We start from the raw sequence: 18,994 nt of genomic DNA, 5'->3' as shown, positions 1-18,994 counted from the left end.
CATACGATCTATAAGACTACATCCTAGTTCTGCCTGCTATAACACAATATTTGCACAATTATTAACATGGAAAGCAAACATAAGTAAATAAACTCACTAGTGCCTCTGGCCACGATATTTTACTGTAGAGTATGTAAAGATAATTGCACCGAGCTTGGATATCATTAAAAAATTATTATGATTTTCCTAAAAACAGCTCGTCTGTTAACACTAGAACACCACTGCGCTATCTGAAAGGTATTTAGCGTGAAAAAGGTTGAGTGTGCTTCTAGACTGTGACCAATCAGATATTTATAGCTAAACAGCGCCCCCTTATGAAGATGTTTAATCTCTGATAGTTTTTTTATCAGGTACTGAGCAGCAGTGACGGTCCTGAATAAAAAGACGACAATTTGTATGTTTTCATATTTTTGTAATTCATCATTTACAGTAATTGATAAAAACCCCCATCCAAGTATGAGAGGAAAGAGGGGAAGGAAAGCCGTTGGGTACAGTTTGCATTTACACTGGAATAGTAACAGTTAAGGCACAATTTATTTGTGGAAATATCCCACAACAACAACAACAACAGCACACCATCCAATCACATCCCCGATGATCCAGGGTCGTGTGATTCTACTCGAGTGATTCTTCTTCTTTTTCTGTGTTTATTGCTCTTAATCTGGTGACAACTCACTCACAAGTAAAACTATAAAGACTAGTGTAAGTACAGTCTACACCTGTACAAGCTACATGAGCATTACATCCTGAAGACTCCAAAGTGTGTCTTCTTTGTTGGTGCATTCAGTGCTGCACTGAGGCTCAGTCCCAAAACCAGGCGAGTATCAGCGGGATCAATAATCCCGTCATCCCACAGTCTGTAACAAAAACAATGCACATTATTAGATAATCTCACGTATCTGATGGCTTCTTGTAGTACGTGTGCAGGTCTATCAATTACTTCAATACAGAAATAAAAAAATTGTGTTTCCAGTTTTAATACATTTGTAAAGATTCAAAAATGATTCTGTGCCGTTCTTTTTTTATTATTTTTGTTACCATAATTGTTGCATATCATAATAATGGCTATATTCTTTCAAATGTATTTTGTTGCTTTTAATGTAAATAAATACCAGCATGGTATTGAATGTTCATTATAGTCAGTTTATTAAAGCCCAACAACCTCCTCTAAAAAGACACATCACAAATCCTTTGATTTTGTTTTGACTTATTCTTACACTTTCCCACCATCAGAGTGCATTGATGTCCAGCAAGACATTTAGATTCAGGCTAAAAGGTTTCATCCTGTGGGCCCACCACTCATGGGAAAAACCGCTGGGGTCGGGTGCGCTGTCACATGGGTGGCAGTGATGGTCAGGGACCTTGACGGACCAGACCCGGGCAGCAGAGGCTGGCTCTGGGGACGTGGAACGTCACCTTTCTGTGGGGGAAGGAGCCGGAACTAGTGCGGGAGGTGGATCGCTACCAGTTGGATCTGGTGGGGCTTACCTCCACGCACAGTCTTGGCTCTGGAACCGTACTCCTGGATAGGGGTTGGACTCTATTCTTCTCCGGAGTTGCCCAAGGTGTGAGGCGTCGGGCCGGGGTGGGGATACTCACTAGCCCCCGGCTGAGCGCCGCTACGTTGGAGTTTATCCCTGTGGACGAGAGGGTCGCCTCCCTACGCCTTCGGGTTATGGGGGGGGAAAACTCTGACTGTTGTTTGTGCCTATGCCCCAAACCGCAGTTCTGAGTATTCGGCCTTCTTGGAGTCCCTGAATGGAGCCCTGCAGGGGGCTCCAGTAGGGGACTCCGTAGTCTTCCTGGGAGACTTCAACGCACACGTGGGAAACGATGGAGACACCTGGAGAGGCGTGATTGGGAGGAAGGGCCTCCCTGATCTAAACCCGAACGGTCGTTTGTTGTTGGACTTCTGTGCTAGCCATGGAATGGCCATAACAAACACCATGTTCGAACATAAGGATGCTCATAAGTGCACGTGGTACCAGAGCACCCTAGGCCAAAGGTCAATGATCAATTTCGTAATCGTATCATCTGACTTGAGGCCGCATGTTTTGGACACTCGGGTGAAGAGAGGGGCGGAGCTGTCGACTGATCACCATCTGGTGGTGAGTTGGATCAAGGGGTGGGGGAAGACTCTGGACAGACCTGGTAAACCCAAACGGGTAGTGCGGGTGAACTGGGAACGTCTGGAGGAAGCCCCTGTCCTGGGGATCTTTAACTCACACCTCCGGTGGAGCTTTTCAGCCATCCCTGTGGAGGTTGGGGGCATTGAACCTGAGTGGGCGATGTTCAAAACCTCTATTGCTGAAGCTGCGGTGATGAGCTGTGGTCTCAAGGTCTTAGGTGCCTCAAGGGGCGGTAACCCTCGAACACCGTGGTGGACCCCGGTGGTCAGGGAAGCCGTCCGACTGAAGAAGGAGTCCTTCCGGGTTATGTTATCCGGGAGGACTCCGGAAACAGTTGCAGGGTATCGAAGGACTAGAAGGGCGGCAGCTTCTGCCGTGTCAGAGGCAAAGCAGCGGGTGTGGGAGAAGTTCGGAGAAGCTATGGAGAAGGACTTTCGGTCGGCACCAAGGTGCTTCTGGAAAACCATCCGGCACCTCAGGAGGGGGAAGCCAGGTACCATCCAAGCTGTGTACAGCAAGGGTGGGACCCTGCTGACTTCAACTGAGAAGGTTATCGGCCGGTGGAAGGAGCACTTTGAGGAATTCCTGAATCCGACTAACACGCCCTCTATGGTTGAGGCAGAGCTGGAAGCTGATGGGGGATCATCATTGCGTGGAAGTCTGGGACAGTGCCTAGGGGTTGGCAGACCGGGGTGGTGGTTCCCCTATTTAAAAAGGGGACCAGAGAGTGTGTGCCAACTACAGGGGTATCACACTTCTCAGCCTCCCTGGTAAAGTCTACTCCAGGGTACTGGAAAGGAGGGTTCGGCCGGTAGTCGAACCTCTGATTGAAGAGGAACAATGCGGATTCCGTCCTGGTCGTGGAACAACGGACCAACTCTTCACTCTCGCAAGGATCCTGGAGGGGGCCTGGGAGTGCTGCGGGAGTATGGGGTGAGGGGGTCACTTTTGAGGGCCATCCAATCCCTGTACGCCCAAAGCGAGAGTTGTGTCTGGATACTCGGCAGTAAGTCGGACTCGTTTCCCGTGAATGTTGGCCTCCGCCAGGGCTGCGCTTTATTACCAATCCCTGTTCGTGATTTTCATGGATAGGATATCGAGGCGTAGTCGTGGAGGAGAGGGGTTGCAGTTCGGTGACCTGAGGATCTCATCGCTGCTCTTTGCAGATGATGTGGTCCTTATGGCATCATCGTCCTGTGACCTTCAACAGTCACTGGATCGGTTCGCAGCCGAGTGTGAAGCGGTTGGGATGAGGATCAGCACCTCCAAATCTGGGGCCATGGCTCTCAGCAGGAAACCAGTGGATTGCCTACTCCGGGTAGGGAATGAGCCATTACCCCAAGTGAAGGAGTTCAAGTACCTCGGGGTCTTGTTCGCGAGTGAGGGGACAATGGAGCGAGAGATTGGCCGGAGAATCGGAGCAGCGGGGGCGGTATTACAGTCACTTTACCGCACCGTTGTGACGAAAAGAGAGCTGAGCTAGAAGGCAAAGCTCTCAATCTACCGGTCGATCTTCGTTCCTACCCTCACCTATGGTCATGAAGGCTGGGTCATGACCGAAAGAACGAGATCACGGGTACAAGCAGCCGAAATGGGTTTTCTCAGACGGGTGGCTGGCATCTCCCTTAGAGATAGGGTGAGAAGCTCAGCCATCCGTGAGAGACTCGGAGTAGAGCCGCTGCTCCTTTACGTTGAAAGGAGCCAGTTGAGGTGGTTCGGGCATCTAGTAAGGATGCCACCTGGGCGCCTCCCTAGGGAGGTGTTCCAGGCACGTCCAGCTGGGAGGAGACCCCGGGGAAGACCCAGGACTCGGTGGAGAAATTATATCTCCTCTCTGGCCTGGGAACGCCTCAGGATCTCCCAGTCGGAGCTGGAGGATGTGGCCCGGAGAAGGGAAGATTGGGGTTCCTTACTGGAGCTGCTGCCCCCGCGACCCGATCCCGGATAAGCGGTAGACTATGGATGGATGGATGGGATAAAAGGTTTCACACAATACTGTCTGACTAACATACATTTGGCAAATTCTAACCGGACACTCGGACCAAAGTTATTATTTTTGTGATTATTATTGGTCAGTGTCTTTAATGGGGCCTCGGTTGGTGGTCACTAGAGTTTTGATCCCTCCCCTCTGCAAAACACATCAGTGTCTCAATTACAATGTGATCATCTCTACAATAATAATAACAATAATAGCCTCTATTGATAAAGCCATCAGCAGGATCATGCCTGGTTATAGATTTTTCTTATCAACCATCTTTTATATTTTAGCATTTCATCCATTTAAAATCCTTTTAACTTGTGTGTTTTTGTGAATCTTGATTATTCTATTTATAGTTTATCTAATTCATTGTGAGTCTGTGTTATGAGACATCTCAGTAAAGGCCTTTTCCCATTTAATTAAATATAAATAAAATCTAAATCTTAATTGTCTCCCTGTACTGCAACATATAAACAATCTTGTTTGCAAGACCTCCAACATTTGATATGTGCTCTGCTCACATACACCAGAAAATAACCCACAGGACTAAATGAAAAGCAAAGGGCTCATATTAGCAGAACAGGACACCTAATGGAGAAGAAATGCACTTTAGACACATCCCAGCATCACACAATCACAGCAACACATGCATGACCAGTCTTTCTTGTGACTTGGAAAATCAGGATAACATGATATAGAAACGATTTAAAAATATTAATTAGAAACAAATGCTGATGGCCTGTTGGTGTATACATTTAGTCAATGCTGTACAGCCTTTCGGTGAATCATTTCATCACTCACACACACACACACACACACACACACACACACACACACACACACACACAGTGTCGTGACCAAAGCTCACCTAGCACTAGAGAAGTATGGACTGCCTTCCTCTTCAAACCGCTGCACTATTGGTTTCTTCATGGCAGCCTCTTGCTCTGCTGTGAACTGCGAATGAATTGTTAAAACAAAAAAAGGAATTGGTGCTGTAACTCTGCCAAAGATAACAGCCGGAAAAATGTCATTCATTGCAGGGCTGCTGTATTAGACTGCATTAGCTAGGAAGACTGAAAGAACTGGCAACTGAGGCCGCTGATAGCACCATGAACTGCGCATTATTTACACCTGCCATCTGCTCCGTCTCCAGGTCTGATTCACAAAAGATATTGCGCTAATGATATTACAGAGCAAACACGCACGCAAAGTTTTGCAGCCGAGTGCAATTTGAGAGGCAGCCTGAGCCAGAGGTTGTGTCAATCCTCCCGGAGGCAGTGAGGAAAGAAGAAAGCAAAAATAAAAAAGCAATCCCAGGATTTGGTAAAAGGTGGGAGAGGGAAGAAATAATTTGTTTATCCATTTATATAATAACCTTATTTTTCAAAAATATTATCTTTTTTTCTCTCATGTATTTTCAAAAATGCCAGTTAGGGGAGCTTTATTCATTTATTTTTCATGTCACAACTGTCATTGCATCCTGTCACTGCATCCCAAAATAAATGTGTTTGCGCAAACACCCCTCACATCTGGGCTTCAGTTACCACCAGGTCTTTGAAGAAGCTAATCATTTCACTGTAACAGCGTGTGGCTAATGGCGCTGAACTTTGTGAATTGGACTGTTTTCACAATGAGGATCATTTGCATAGAAAGGGGCCAATTTTGCACAAAATGTTTGCATATTACATCATTGATATATGTGCTAACAGCACAGGAGCAGCAAGACACTATTCACTTGGCAGCGCAGTTTGGGGTGCATTTCACTCTTGCGGGAGAATATCAAAAAATAAAGATTTTCCAAATTCTAATCCCGTATCAATCATTCAGCTATCTATTGTTAAATGGAAAATATAGGTAACAAACTTTTGAGTACTTGTATAATCAAAATCCCTCGACTCATCTTGAACTCCGGGGTTGATTAATATAAATGTCTCTAACCAACTGGGATTTGGCACCCATGATATAAAGCCACACTTGTGCATTAGCTTGTTGTAGCTAGAAGAGTGAGATCATGGGTCAGAGGTGTGTGTTTGGATGCAAGATGGCAAAAACCTTGAGCGAGAGGTCCAGCGTATTATCTCTCCCTTGTTCGCCCATCTCCTAATAACATGGTGAGGGTGGTGTGAGTGAAGGCCAACAGCACCTTGCTGCTGTATTCCCGAGCCAAGCTACGTCTACAATGTTTTGCAGAGTAATGCTGGTTATATCACTCAAAAACTATCACATGACTATTTAATGCCATACACTGTGGAACAATCTTAAACATAACTGATTGAAATGCCTGTCATACAGGGTATTGATGAGAGGTAATATTTTGAAGCTATTAATGCACTCTTAATACACCCATAACAGCATCCCCGACACAATTTAATTACAGCCATTTGATGACTGCAATATTCTGGATAAGTCATCACTGTAACACTTAAACAAGGATGAAAATATATCAATGTTAAGTGCCATGTCAAGCCATTACTGAAAGAAAAGTGTCTTCATAATGTTTATGCTTTTGGCAGCAAATCCACAAAAGCTAAATTTAAGCCTTTCCAGTGAAGCACAGACGGGATGATTAATGTTACCTCCTTTCCCTCTCGTGCCCTCTGATCCTTGGTGATAGTGGCCAGGACAGTGGCGGCCTGTTCACCGCCCATTACAGAGATTCGGGAATTTGGCCACATGTACAGGAAACGTGGGCTGTGAGAAGAAAATAATGAATTCATTAATTTTCTTGTTTTTTGCTGAGCCAGAACAATCAGATAAATCATAGACGAACAACTAATTAGAACAAAATAACAAACAGAAACCAGCACTCGGAACAGCAAAAGCACCACTTAAGAAACACTAAATAATTGTATCTAAATCGATGGAGAAGAAACAAGAATTATTGCGTGTACAACTGCATATGTGAGAAAAGGCTGAATAAAGCAGAATTATAATCATCTGCATCTTATCGTTAGAGAAACAAAGCTGTCAGGGGACCTAATCCAAACAAACAATGAAGAGGCGAGGAATGGTAGTCAGTGTCAGAAAAGTCCAATTCAAATGGATGGTTTTATTATAAAATATTCTTTTAGCATCGGAAAGGTTCAAATATGAAAGCCTCCGTTTCTGCAGTTACAAAAGGTCACTTCCATCTAAATATAAAAGTCCATGGTCTTCTGATGCAGATTATTCCAAATACTGAACAGCATGCAGAGTACATTTTGTACATCTAAATGATGCACCAACAGCTAACGATCTTCATGTTACTCTAGGTCTTGGCCAGGCTTCTTTGTTGTTTAATTGTGATGCTACCGGTGCTGCCTTTTTTATCTTTCATGAACTTATTCTTACCTGTAGGCTCTGCCGCACATGCCGTAGTTTCCTGCACCATAGGAGCCACCAATGATAACAGTAATCTTGGGTACATTGGCACAGGCAACTGCAGTTACCATCTTAGCTCCATCCTTGGCAATTCCTCCTGCTTCATACTCTCTACCCACCATGAAGCCTGAGATAAAGATGCAGAGGAGAGATTGCAAATAAAAACTGGATTGACTTTGTGTTTCGTCATTTCAAGGGACAGCGTCTAGATGTGTTAAAAATAAATGATAAATCAGGTAAAAAGCATGTTGCGAAAAGAAATGTGCCTCATGTGAAAGTCTTTAAAATCACATATCACTTTACAAGCTTGTATTAAATACAGGGGTTCATTAGGGGCCTAAGATCTCATTAATATTTTCAGTTATTTAAGTACTTAAATAATAATGAATTACGTTATTGTTTTCACTCTGAACTGAGGTGATGGATCAATATTAAGAGGAAAAATAAAAAACACCCAGACAGAATACAATCTGAGATGTCAATAATTCCAAAACCTCAGATATTACGAATTCCCACTGACCTGTTATGTTTTGGAGAAAGATAAGTGGAATGTTTCGTTGGCAGCATAATTCGATGAAATGCGTGCCCTGAAAAGGAATCAAAGATATTCAGTGAATCTAATATACTCCCACTGAAACAAAAGCAACTGGCCAGAGGACAAAACACACACATGAACCATCGCAACCTTTAGATGAAATGACAGGACGGTAACAACTCGTTGTTCTTGGCACCTCAGATTTACAAGAACTTTGCCTGCGCCAACAGAAAAACAGCCGTTTCTAATGTAACAGAGAAAGTGAGCATGTGACCTGCTTGTGGTGCTGGACTAGTGTCTGGGCTGTTGCTAAACATTTAATGTCTGGATCACATCTGGCATTTGTGCTTTTCACAAGACAGAAACTTCTGGGAGCATATTGGAAAGTCTGAATCAAACTCAACTGCTTCATGTTCATGGAGTCATTCATTAAGTGTGTGTCCTGTGAGCAGTTGGCCTCACCTTCATCATCATCTGACTCGAGACAGAAATGTATCAACTTGGGAGGGAGGTCATCTGGCTTCACACTGCCTTTGTTCTTGCTACATTTTTACTTGAATAGGCAAAACTGAATGGCCTTCAGCCTTGCCAGAAAGATACAGTGAACAACACAGAGCTGCCAGGAGCTATTGCACAGGAAAACAAGCACAAAAGACTGTGCACTGTGCGGAGACACCTCATTTCCATATATTTTGTATTGCTGAATTGCTCAGGTGTTTTCTTTATTTTGGCAGTTAACTTTGCCGGCTTTCTTTCGGCGAAGCATCCTGCCTTGCATTGCAAAGTGTAAACAGAAGTTGGAGACGGCGTGAAAGACGGCTGCTTATTAGAAACTGTCACTTGGTGAAAAATGATCCGTCAGTCTGCTCCCAAATGTGCACACAACAACAGAAATCTAATCTTTTCTGTGTTACCTCTCTCTTTCACAAACACCTGGGGTAAAGCTTTTCACAATTGAGCAGTTAGCATACTAGAAGCCTGGGCATGTCTTAAGTGATGACAGCGTGTCTTAAAAATGCATCTCAAGATGCAGGTGCTGTATTGATTCTTCTTGTATATGCTCTCTGAGCATGTCTGTTCCACATCTGTGTCTGAAGCACGGTGTCAGTCCCTTTCATCAGCAATTACACTGATGAGATAACCAATGCTCTTACTGTCATATTGAGACCTCACAGAAAGAAATGAATCAAAGAAAAAATATTTTTTTTCAGGTCAAGCTTGTAATCTAATTCAAAATGTGTTTGAAAAACGCATTAGTGTATAATCACAAATTCAGCTCCTCATCTTTCGTGAGCCTGTGTAAAGTTCAGCTGTTCACGGCAGACTGGCTTGCAAATTAAGTGAATTATATTGAATGAAAATCCTGATTGTCCCTTGTTCATGGTTTCTAAATGCTACGTTATTACTATGCCTTTCACCAGAGTACTCCTGAGATGTTCCAGACTAGTGTAATTTCAGAGCTTATTGTACAAGAGAAACTCTACTGTGAAAGGTCAGTGCGAACCATCTACGAAGACTAAAGCTCCCTCAAGAGAGAAATATCGGTAGATGGTGCTTTAAGCAGCCAATCTCTGTGGAGAATACTATCTGAAGTGGTTCAGTATTAGGTGAAAGTCCTTGACATTAAGAGAAACACATTTCCAGTACAATTTTTACCACTTTCACTTTCCAATTCACCTTGATCATGAGGCTTAGCTTTTTGCACAGGTGTCGTCACTCTGTTTATAATATCTCAGGATCAAAGCTGTACCATGAGTCTGAATGTTGTGTGAAGCCAGAGACGCATTTGAACTTTTCTAATTAACTCTATGGAGATACTTGAAGAGATGTCAGGAATCCATATGCATCCTTTAGAGAACACTGACTTGAACCGTTTCAGTCATCTTAGGGTACAAACGATATTTACCTTCTTCGCAGACTCTGAGAACAAGACTCCATTGTTGCCAATGATTCCGACGGGGTAACCAAATATTCTGGAAAAGCCTGAACGGGTACATAATGAGAGTGCAATGTTGAGCTTGGTAGATTGAAGAAAAACATGAGAAAAAACATAATATTAAACATAATTCTCTGGGTTGTAGAACATTTTTACTTCCCATACCTGTAATAAGTGTGTCTCCATAGAAAGCCTTGAACTCGTCAAATTTACTGCCATCCACAATTCTGGCGATGACCTGCAATCCAATGAAAAGAGGAAAGTTGTAAAAGGCAATAATGCAAAGCCAAATACAGACCAAGAGTCATTTTTGTTTGTTTGTTATATACGGAGCCTGGGATATGCCAGGGAGAGAATAAATAAATAAATCCACGATTTATTATTTTGTGCGCACGAGATGTAATTTGTGGTCTTTGGTTATTTCACCTGCACGAGATAGGTCCACAAACTATTTCTTCTGAGGGTGTACCTTTTTATGAGCCACAAATATATTGTATTATAAATATATTTTTTCTTTGAGACAAAAAAACTGGAGAGTTTCCATCTTGGCTCTTTTATTTCTTTTAGCAGAAGTTAATAAAAAAGGAGTTAATAGAGTATTTGTTGGGGATTACTTTCAGCCGAGGATATGGTGGTAGTGAGTATTTATAGCAGCAAGGAAGTGTTTGTTCAAACAATTAAAAAAAATACAATGCCTATGTGCAGCAGTGATGAGTTGTAATAGCTTTGGGACAACAATGGAGCTCTATGGCACAGAGGAATAGGGACAATCAGGCTTTGGCTAATCTATTCAAAACTATTGAGAAATATATAAAGTCACCAGACTGACATCATTTTTATTTGAAGGATTTCACTTAAGTGGTTTAAGGGTGCCCTGTGTTGAAAAGCCTACTACAGTTAAAAAGAAAAACTCCTGTTAAGAGGGAGCAGCCACTTGATCTTGCATCCTAAATGGACTGCCAATACGGTTCTACACAACAAACAGTTTGCCATCTCGACAGTTAGCAGTAATTCTTGCTCGAGGGTCTACATCAAGAATCAAAGGCAAAGGCTTTAAACCAAATGAGAACATCTGGCAAGCCCTGCCAGAGAAAAAAAACAAAGTGATTGATGCCGCTGTCCATTATCGACTCCTGACAGAAAGAGCCGACAGCTAAATATTTTTTACAGTGCATTCTGAACCTGAAAACGCCAGGTTTGCTTGTAATTTTCCATAAATCTTAAGTAATAAAAGAGAATTGCTTTGTGTGGATATGTTCTATAAATCTCATTTGGTGATAATACTATAATAAATCAATGTAATCACTGAAAATGCTCTGCTAAACACACAGTAAAAAAAAGAGCATCATGGCAAAGTTATATCTGAAGCCGAGTGAATGGAGATAAGAAATAATTTTTAATTGATGATTATGTAGTATCTAATTAAGTGTTTTACGACTTTAAAAGCGACTCAACCCACCGGGACATTAAACCCAAACTTTGTGGCAATATAAAATCATTTCTTTCTTTGAGTACAGCCTATAACTTTGTGTCCTTGCCCCTTTGAGACATTGTAGAGGAAGCCGGACAAATACCTCTCTGACATCAAAGTTGCGTTTCAAGTTATCTCCAACTATGCCATAGAGTTCGTCTGCAGGGTAGAGGGGGGCTTCAGTGGGTTCTGTGGTGACCTGAAAAATATAAACAGACTCCTCGTTAAACTCCAAACACAGGCAGCTTAAATTGGTAGAAGACGGTATTAAAGGTGATTTCTAAGGATCGTCATCATTGGACTGACCTCAATATTTTTCCTGTAGTTGAGGTTTCTCACTGCCTTTCTTGCTAAATGGAGCGCGTGGTTATCGTCTAAAGCATAGTGGTCCGTCACACCAGACTTTCTGCAAAATAAGCAGCAAATCAATCACTGTGACATTATTACGGCACATATATCATTACTTAACATACTGATACTGATAGATGCATGCGTTTCATCAATGTAAATAAAATTATGTTTTAACAACAAGACATTTCAAAACACCAACAGTATTTAAATCTGTGACCTTTTCTGCCTGTTTAGTTGCATTATAAAATACTGAAATCAATGAACAGTGAAAAACAAATGAGTAAAAGAGAAAATCGCACAGGACAGGAACATAATGACCGGACGAAGAGTTTAGAATTACTCTTTTCATCCAACCCCGTCTCCTGCTAAATTACGTTTCCATACGAGTAACCTGCATTCTCTATCACGTTTCCATAGTAAAATAAAACACAACCCGGATTATGGTTGCAGTTTCAAACTTGTGGTTAACGTTGTAAATTAAAGCAAAACCAAAAACTCAACAAAAATACTTTGGATCATGATTTGGCTTAAAAACAGTACGTTTGTTACATTATGGACTTAAATTAAAATAAGTCAACGTTGACAGGACACAAATCTGCTGTGTGAAAGTCATCTTACTTTGTACGTCAAAAGCAAAAGTAATAATAATAATAATAATAATAATAATAATAATAATAATAATAATAATAATAATAATAAATAATTTCCCCCTCAAAAAGTATTTGCACATTCATGGTATGGAAACGTCATTTTTAGGAGGCCACGCTGTGTCATCAGTGCTGTTTTCGAAAGGGCGGAATTGTCCATTACATTCACTGAGGAGAAAACTCTACTCTGTGTAAACACATCTTCAAATGAAAACATTTCTACAATCTGTTGTCATTTTTTGTCAAGAATGTTGGTCTATTGTAGGGTTGTATGGACAACAGCTTAAGGATGTTTTGGTTTATGAACAACACTTTTCTAAAAGCAAAAACACATACAACGTATTATTAAAAAGAAACTGGAAACTTTCTTACTTGCAGTGAAGATCAGCACCACCAAGGTCCTCTGCAGAAACTTCTTCCCCAGTGGCAGCTTTGACCTATAAATACAAAAGAACAGAAACTCTCAAACAAACACAAACAATATCCGTAAAGTATTTTTAAGAAGTCTGCTACCTTCTCACTATTTACTGAACAATTTAAATGAAATAACTTCAACAAAAACTGTATGATTCATTAATAATTCTTAATTAATGACGTTGGTAAAAACCTAGATAATGTACATGAACAGGATTACAAGCTAACTTGCTGCTCCAACTTTCATCCTAGTCTTAGATAATCAAACAGTAGAAATATGTCCTACCAGCGGTGGTCCTCCGAGGAAAATGGTTCCTTGCTTCCGCACAATAATGCTCTCATCTGCCATGGCAGGCACATACGCCCCTCCAGCAGTGCAGGAGCCCATCACAACTGCAATCTAAAAGAGTCAAGAAGTCTAATATTAACAAAGACATGAAAACTCTGCTATCAAATGAATGTCTGATTTATATGACAGTGTAATATCAGCTAGAATACAACTTAGCCCCAAGCAAGGTTGTAGCTTCACACTTGATTGTACCAGTAGGAATTCAGATTCAGTATTGATTGTACGCTCTATTAGGGATCTGTCCTTGTAGGCCCTTTTTACAACGAAGAATTGAATTGTCAATGTGATTAACAACAATGTGCTGGGTACTAGGAAACTGAACTTGTACATTTGTAGTACAGCAATCTTGTGGTAAATGTGGATGTAATACTAAACAGGACGAGGGCGAAAAAGATCTTTGAATAAATGACCATTTTAAATCATTAGGAGGGGCAATATTAGCAATCGTTGCTAATTGTTCTGGTGGTATTAACGTATTCAAACCCTGGATCTAAAAGGTGAGATGTGAGTGCAAGACTTCTCCAAGTCACCAGTCACATTTATCAGCTCTCATAGAAACGGACTTCTTCTAACAGACAACAGCGAGATGGATCAGTGGCCTGCAGACAATGAAAGGATGAATAACCTACAATAGTGCAGTTCATTGGAAATGCTTAATGTATTCCCCCCGCTCTTTCTGATAACATTTTTCAGATAATCCTGCTTCTAAGAACTGATCCATGAATAATTGCAAAGTTATTTCAAAACACAACAAATGTAGTATCCACGATTAAAAGCAATATGTTACAGTAACAGACAAAAGGTAGACAAGCAAATCATGACACCATTGTAAAGTCACAGCTGCTCCAAGTGTGTCATACGATCAACGTGTGCATTACCTGTGATATCCCCTCTGAAGACAGCCTGGCCTGGTTGTAGAAAATACGTCCAAAGTGATCTCTGTCTGGGAAGACTTCGGCCTGTCTGGGAAGATTGGCCCCTCCTGAATCCACTGAAGGAGTCAAGAATATCAGAATATTCAGAGACCTCAGTGATTAGTATTAACATCTGGCCTCTGGCTTTATTACAGACACACAGTCTTCCTTATACAATCAACCGGAGTCTAAAGCCTCAACCAGGGCATTCTGGGATGTGCCAAGTCTTCTCTGACAAAAAAAACATTAGGATCTTTCCCACAAGGGCCGTTTGACTTTGGAACAACTGCAGAGATCAAGTTACTGAATGTAATGAAACAGTGAAAATACAACTTCTAGTATTCTCATTTTCTGAAATTATTGATAAACAACATTTCTCTTTTTTTCATGACTTTCATATTTATGATTCTGGAAGTGAACATATCCCCCCCCCCCCTTTCAAATATAGAACAACTCACCTAAGTAAATGCATGGTAAGTGGTTCTGCCGGGCGATCTCTTGTGCACGAAGGTGTTTCTTCACTGTAACTGGGAAGTATGTTCCTCCCTTGACAGTAGCATCATTTGCGACAATAACACATTCCACCCTATGAGAAAAAAATAAAATTGAAATGTGTGGTGCACCTGGAGTACTCCAGGAAGATCTTATTGGAAATGATCCAAAAAGCTAATTACAAGTCACAAAGATTAAATTAACACCCCATGCAATTATCATAGACTTTAAAATGTGAATATTTTGCATCTAGTTAAGGATGTTTAATTTGCATTTAAAGAGGCATAGACAGTGTCTTAAAATCCATACTTATTGTGAAGTCAGTTTTAGTAGCTCATTCGTGCTCATTCATGGTGCTTACCCTGAAACCCGACCAATCCCCGTAAGTATACCGCCTGCTGGGACTTCCTCTTTTCCATACAGTTCATATGCAGCAAACTGAGAGAACTCCAAGAAAGGGGTCCTGCAAAAAAACCAAACATGTAATACAGGATGGCAATTAAAATGACCCTTTGAAACTTGATATGTCCAAAGTTCTGAGCAGGAAACTGTGATGATGGTGGATTGTTTTACAGTTAAGATGACTGAAATGCTATCCTCCTACCCTTGTCCTCTTCGTACAGGGTAGTGTGAAGAGCTTTACACGTTACAACAACCTGCTCCATGGTTTGTGTAATGACATCAAACCAGAGCACATCTTTTACATCTGGTCTGCTGGGTATGAGTCAGCCATGAATTTTGAATCGAAGATGAAAGTAGATGATACTGTACCCTGGATCCAGCAGTCTGTCGATACGCTCTCTAGGCAGAAGTTTCCCACGAGAAGTATGAAGTCTTCTGGCTTTTTCTCCCCCACCTGGAATAATACAAATAAACAGAATGTTCAAAGATTTGGCAAAACTTTGGACAGATCGTAACCCAAAGCAGAAACGTATACCCTTCACATTAAAACTAAGATAAACTTTGAATATGTTTGCATTACTTCAAACTCAAGTGAATCATCCGTCATGAAATTCACTGTAGCTAAACTGTAATCTACTCCAGCAGATTAAATGCTAAGTATCTGCTGTAAATTAAAGTGTGAGTTAGAGTTTTTACCCTTTTATTTATTTAAGCAAGGTAATTAAGTGTGCACATTCACACGTGACAGCAGGCCCTGGAGGCCTTAATATCTACGGGTGAATCCTGAGCAGTTTTATTAGAAGAGATACGGGTAATTAATTTGTTTTTTGTCAACACTTTCATCAACCAGATGGCATGACCTAATTTGCACTGATGAAAACACAAAGTGATGAATTTAAAATTAGTGTAGTGTGTAATCCGTCAGGTGTTCACACCTACCCAATTTAACCTTCTCTGTCCGGCTTTTCAGTTCATCAACAATAACTTGCATTCGATCATAATTCTCCTGAAAAACAATGTATAAATCATTAAATGTTAATGACAAAAATACATAATTAACTATTTAATCCAAATACCAGTCAGCCCTAACAGAAACACCAAACTGCATTTATCAAGAGGAAATGAAAAAGGTCAAGAATATAGCTGCAATGACTTAATGTGGTACGGGATCACTTAATAAACATGTTTACATTGGTATATTTTCTTTATTCAAATAGGAAACATAAAGAAAATGTGTCTGTGGTGCCATCCAGTGACATTCTTTGGTGTTGCATCAGTGAGCACAAATTGGTTGTTGGTTACTGAATGTCGACACTATGTACAAATAATTACACCGACGCTTCTTGTGATTAAAGTCAGTGATGCTGATGCCTCATTTTCAGAGGTTACATGTAAACAACAAGTGTTGTTTATGGTAGATGTTGCTCTTTATGCATTTCATTTATTTCCCTTGTTATTTATAGTGTATAGACCACTGAGGCAGAGGTTCTCAACTCTGTTAATTGAGTACCACAGCTCTGCTGGTTGCCACCCTAGCAATCTATAACTGGGATTTACTATACATAGTCCCGGTTATGAAAAGGGTCATTCCATAACAACCCACCAAGACCTTCCAGTTCATGTCATGGATCTTCTTTAAGAAAAGAAAATGAAAACCTCCATTAAATCCTATAGTTCAACTCCAAATACTTTAATTACTGAGGGTTTTGACATTTTGGAAGTTTGTGTATTCTAAGCCTCACTAATTACTTATTTTTCATTGGCCTGGTTGAAATTTGCACTGAATATCCAAGAAACCCTGAGGATAACGTGCAACGTGTATTCATGTAAATATTTGTGGCCAAATATCTTTACAGTAATCAAATTCATAAAAAAAAACATAATTTGGAGAAATTGTTATTATGCATTGCATAAAAAAATATTTTACATTGTAAATCCATGGCACGAACTGGGAGGTCTTGGTGAGTTAGTATATATGACCCAAAAGTCTCAAATGTAAAAATGATGATTACTATATAGAGGCACAACATGGGCTCGGATGCATAATGTTTCATGGCAATTGCACTCCAGAAAACCGACGTGGTTTAAAGAATAACTTGAAGGACTATTTTACTCGACCAGGACTGAACATCTTGTGTCTAGCTGCTGAAAGGCAGCACAATAGTGAATAGTAGAAATGCACCTGCCTGGCTAACTTAGTGTGATAATGCTAAGACCTTAGCTTGTACTATGAAAGCTCAAGGTTTTGACCTCTTGTCACAAGTAAACAGGGTAGATTTGGTCTCTGTGTAGTTTAGGAACTAAGTAAACCATAGTCTTCGTGCGTGTTAACTTTAGCTGACCTTAGCGTGATTTTACAGTAGCTGTCAGTTATGTTTTTGAAGAATAAACGTTGACATTAGCAGCAGCCAATAGAGTTGTAACGTTTGGCTAGCTGACGTTAGCAGCAGGCTAACTTACCTGATATTCAGAAGACTGTTTATCCGGCTGAGACCCGAGTCGAGCTACTTTATCAGCGTAGTAAGACCTTGTGCAAGCCAAAGGTAGACTCCTGCAACGAAGCAACCACGGTCTGGCTGTATGTAAAAGCATGTTGATGCACACGTCTATCTAAACGTGCAAGTTGTAGCTGATAGCTTGCTAGCAAACCTAGCAGGGCTCTTCTTCTGTGGTTATTTTGTTAGTAGGATTGAGGTTCCATATCGCCATCTGCTGTTTATATAAATATTACACTTTTATCAGTTGTATACAGTAAATGTTGTAATAATCTAATATATTTCATCTGCATCCCAGGGCGTAATGTTCAGTTTTCAAAAAGCTAATGAGTGGACCTTCTTGAGATGAACAATGAAATGTTGTGATTATGAACTGCTCAAAAATAATGTAAACACAACATTGTACCTTATAATACAATATTCATCCATATTGATAGCCATACAAATATGGTTTCTCACATTAGAAAATAAATTACAACTTCATTGGTCAATTCAAACGTGATCTTTTATTGCATTTAAATTGCAATGTGTATATGATTCCTATTAAGCAACAAATCCAGATGCCAAGCAAGAGAAGATGGATCATTATTCAGATCTATACTGCCATCATGTGGATTTTACAAGCATTACTCCCCCACAATCAGTGAATAATTTGAGTGTGTGCGTGTGTGTGCGTGCGCGTGTGTGTGCGCGCGCGTGTGTGTGTGTGTGTGTGTGTGTGTGTGTGTGCGTGTGTGAGGAGCTTTCTATATTAAAGGCACATATTCTTTGACAACACCACTGTTGAACTCCACATAAAAAGTCTAGATAATTACAATAAACATTTTTCAAATATTACCTTCATACCTTCGAGATTATTTTCAAAATGGGAACTAAAGTTGTTTTCAAGTAGGAATCAGAGTTAAAAGCCTAAAAGCTTAAAAAAACATCCTTTCTGACCCACATGCTTTATTCGAGCTAGAGTACATTTGGCAGAGTATTGGCTGAAGAGTATTCAAACCAAGAGCTTTTGGGTCATTTAGTTTTAAGAGGCCTTTCTCCTCCAACGCTTCTACCTATTTTGTCGGCATGCATAGAAATGTCCATGACCTCCACTCAAATGGCTGCTCCTGTTTTCTTAGGAAATATACAATCCTCCACTCTCTGTGCGAACTTAAACCCTCTCACTCATCCAGCTCTCTCTACTTTGCCTTGACCCTTGAACCTTTCTCACTACCGCAGCGGTGGAGTGACAGAATATATGTAGAGGCATGAAAAGCCTCTTTAAAGAAAAAATATATATGAATAAATAACATATTTGGATGACAGGGAGTTGAGTGCAGGAAGGTTGGTGAAATGCACACAGTGGTTGAAAAGGAAAGAAAGAACAACGTATCATTGCCAGCTGCAACAACGACGTTGGCTTTATTTTCATCTTGTAAGTCGGTGTGTGTATGTCCTCATGGCAAAATGTGCTCCTGGTGACACTTGCTTTAGCAGACAGAAAGTCTTGACTGAAAGTCGGGAAATCTTTGAAATCCC

The 18,994-nt window shown here is 40.8% G+C and overlaps 1 protein-coding gene across 1 annotated transcript; it reads right to left on the bottom strand.

The window, feature by feature from the left end:
* Window positions 1–397: 397 nt before the first annotated feature.
* On the bottom strand, window positions 398–17,654 carry mccc2 (methylcrotonyl-CoA carboxylase subunit 2). The gene is made up of 17 exons (XM_029440747.1): window positions 17,439–17,654; window positions 15,918–15,984; window positions 15,348–15,432; window positions 14,938–15,039; window positions 14,543–14,670; window positions 14,049–14,161; window positions 13,108–13,221; window positions 12,780–12,844; window positions 11,716–11,815; window positions 11,513–11,608; window positions 10,104–10,176; window positions 9,909–9,985; window positions 7,988–8,054; window positions 7,438–7,594; window positions 6,684–6,798; window positions 4,976–5,061; window positions 398–857 (listed from the first exon to the last, which is right to left on the bottom strand). Exons 1-17 carry the CDS (start codon window positions 17,568–17,570, stop codon window positions 740–742), a joined length of 1,695 nt encoding a protein of 564 aa, XP_029296607.1. The 5' UTR covers window positions 17,571–17,654; the 3' UTR covers window positions 398–739.
* Between the last annotated feature and the right edge of the window lie 1,340 nt (window positions 17,655–18,994).

Source organism: Cottoperca gobio, chromosome 9 (assembly GCF_900634415.1).
Source record: "Cottoperca gobio chromosome 9, fCotGob3.1, whole genome shotgun sequence".
Classification (NCBI taxonomy): Eukaryota; Metazoa; Chordata; class Actinopteri; order Perciformes; family Bovichtidae; genus Cottoperca; species Cottoperca gobio.
Note: the sequence above shows the minus strand (reverse complement) of the source record. Positions and strands in the feature narration are given on the sequence as shown.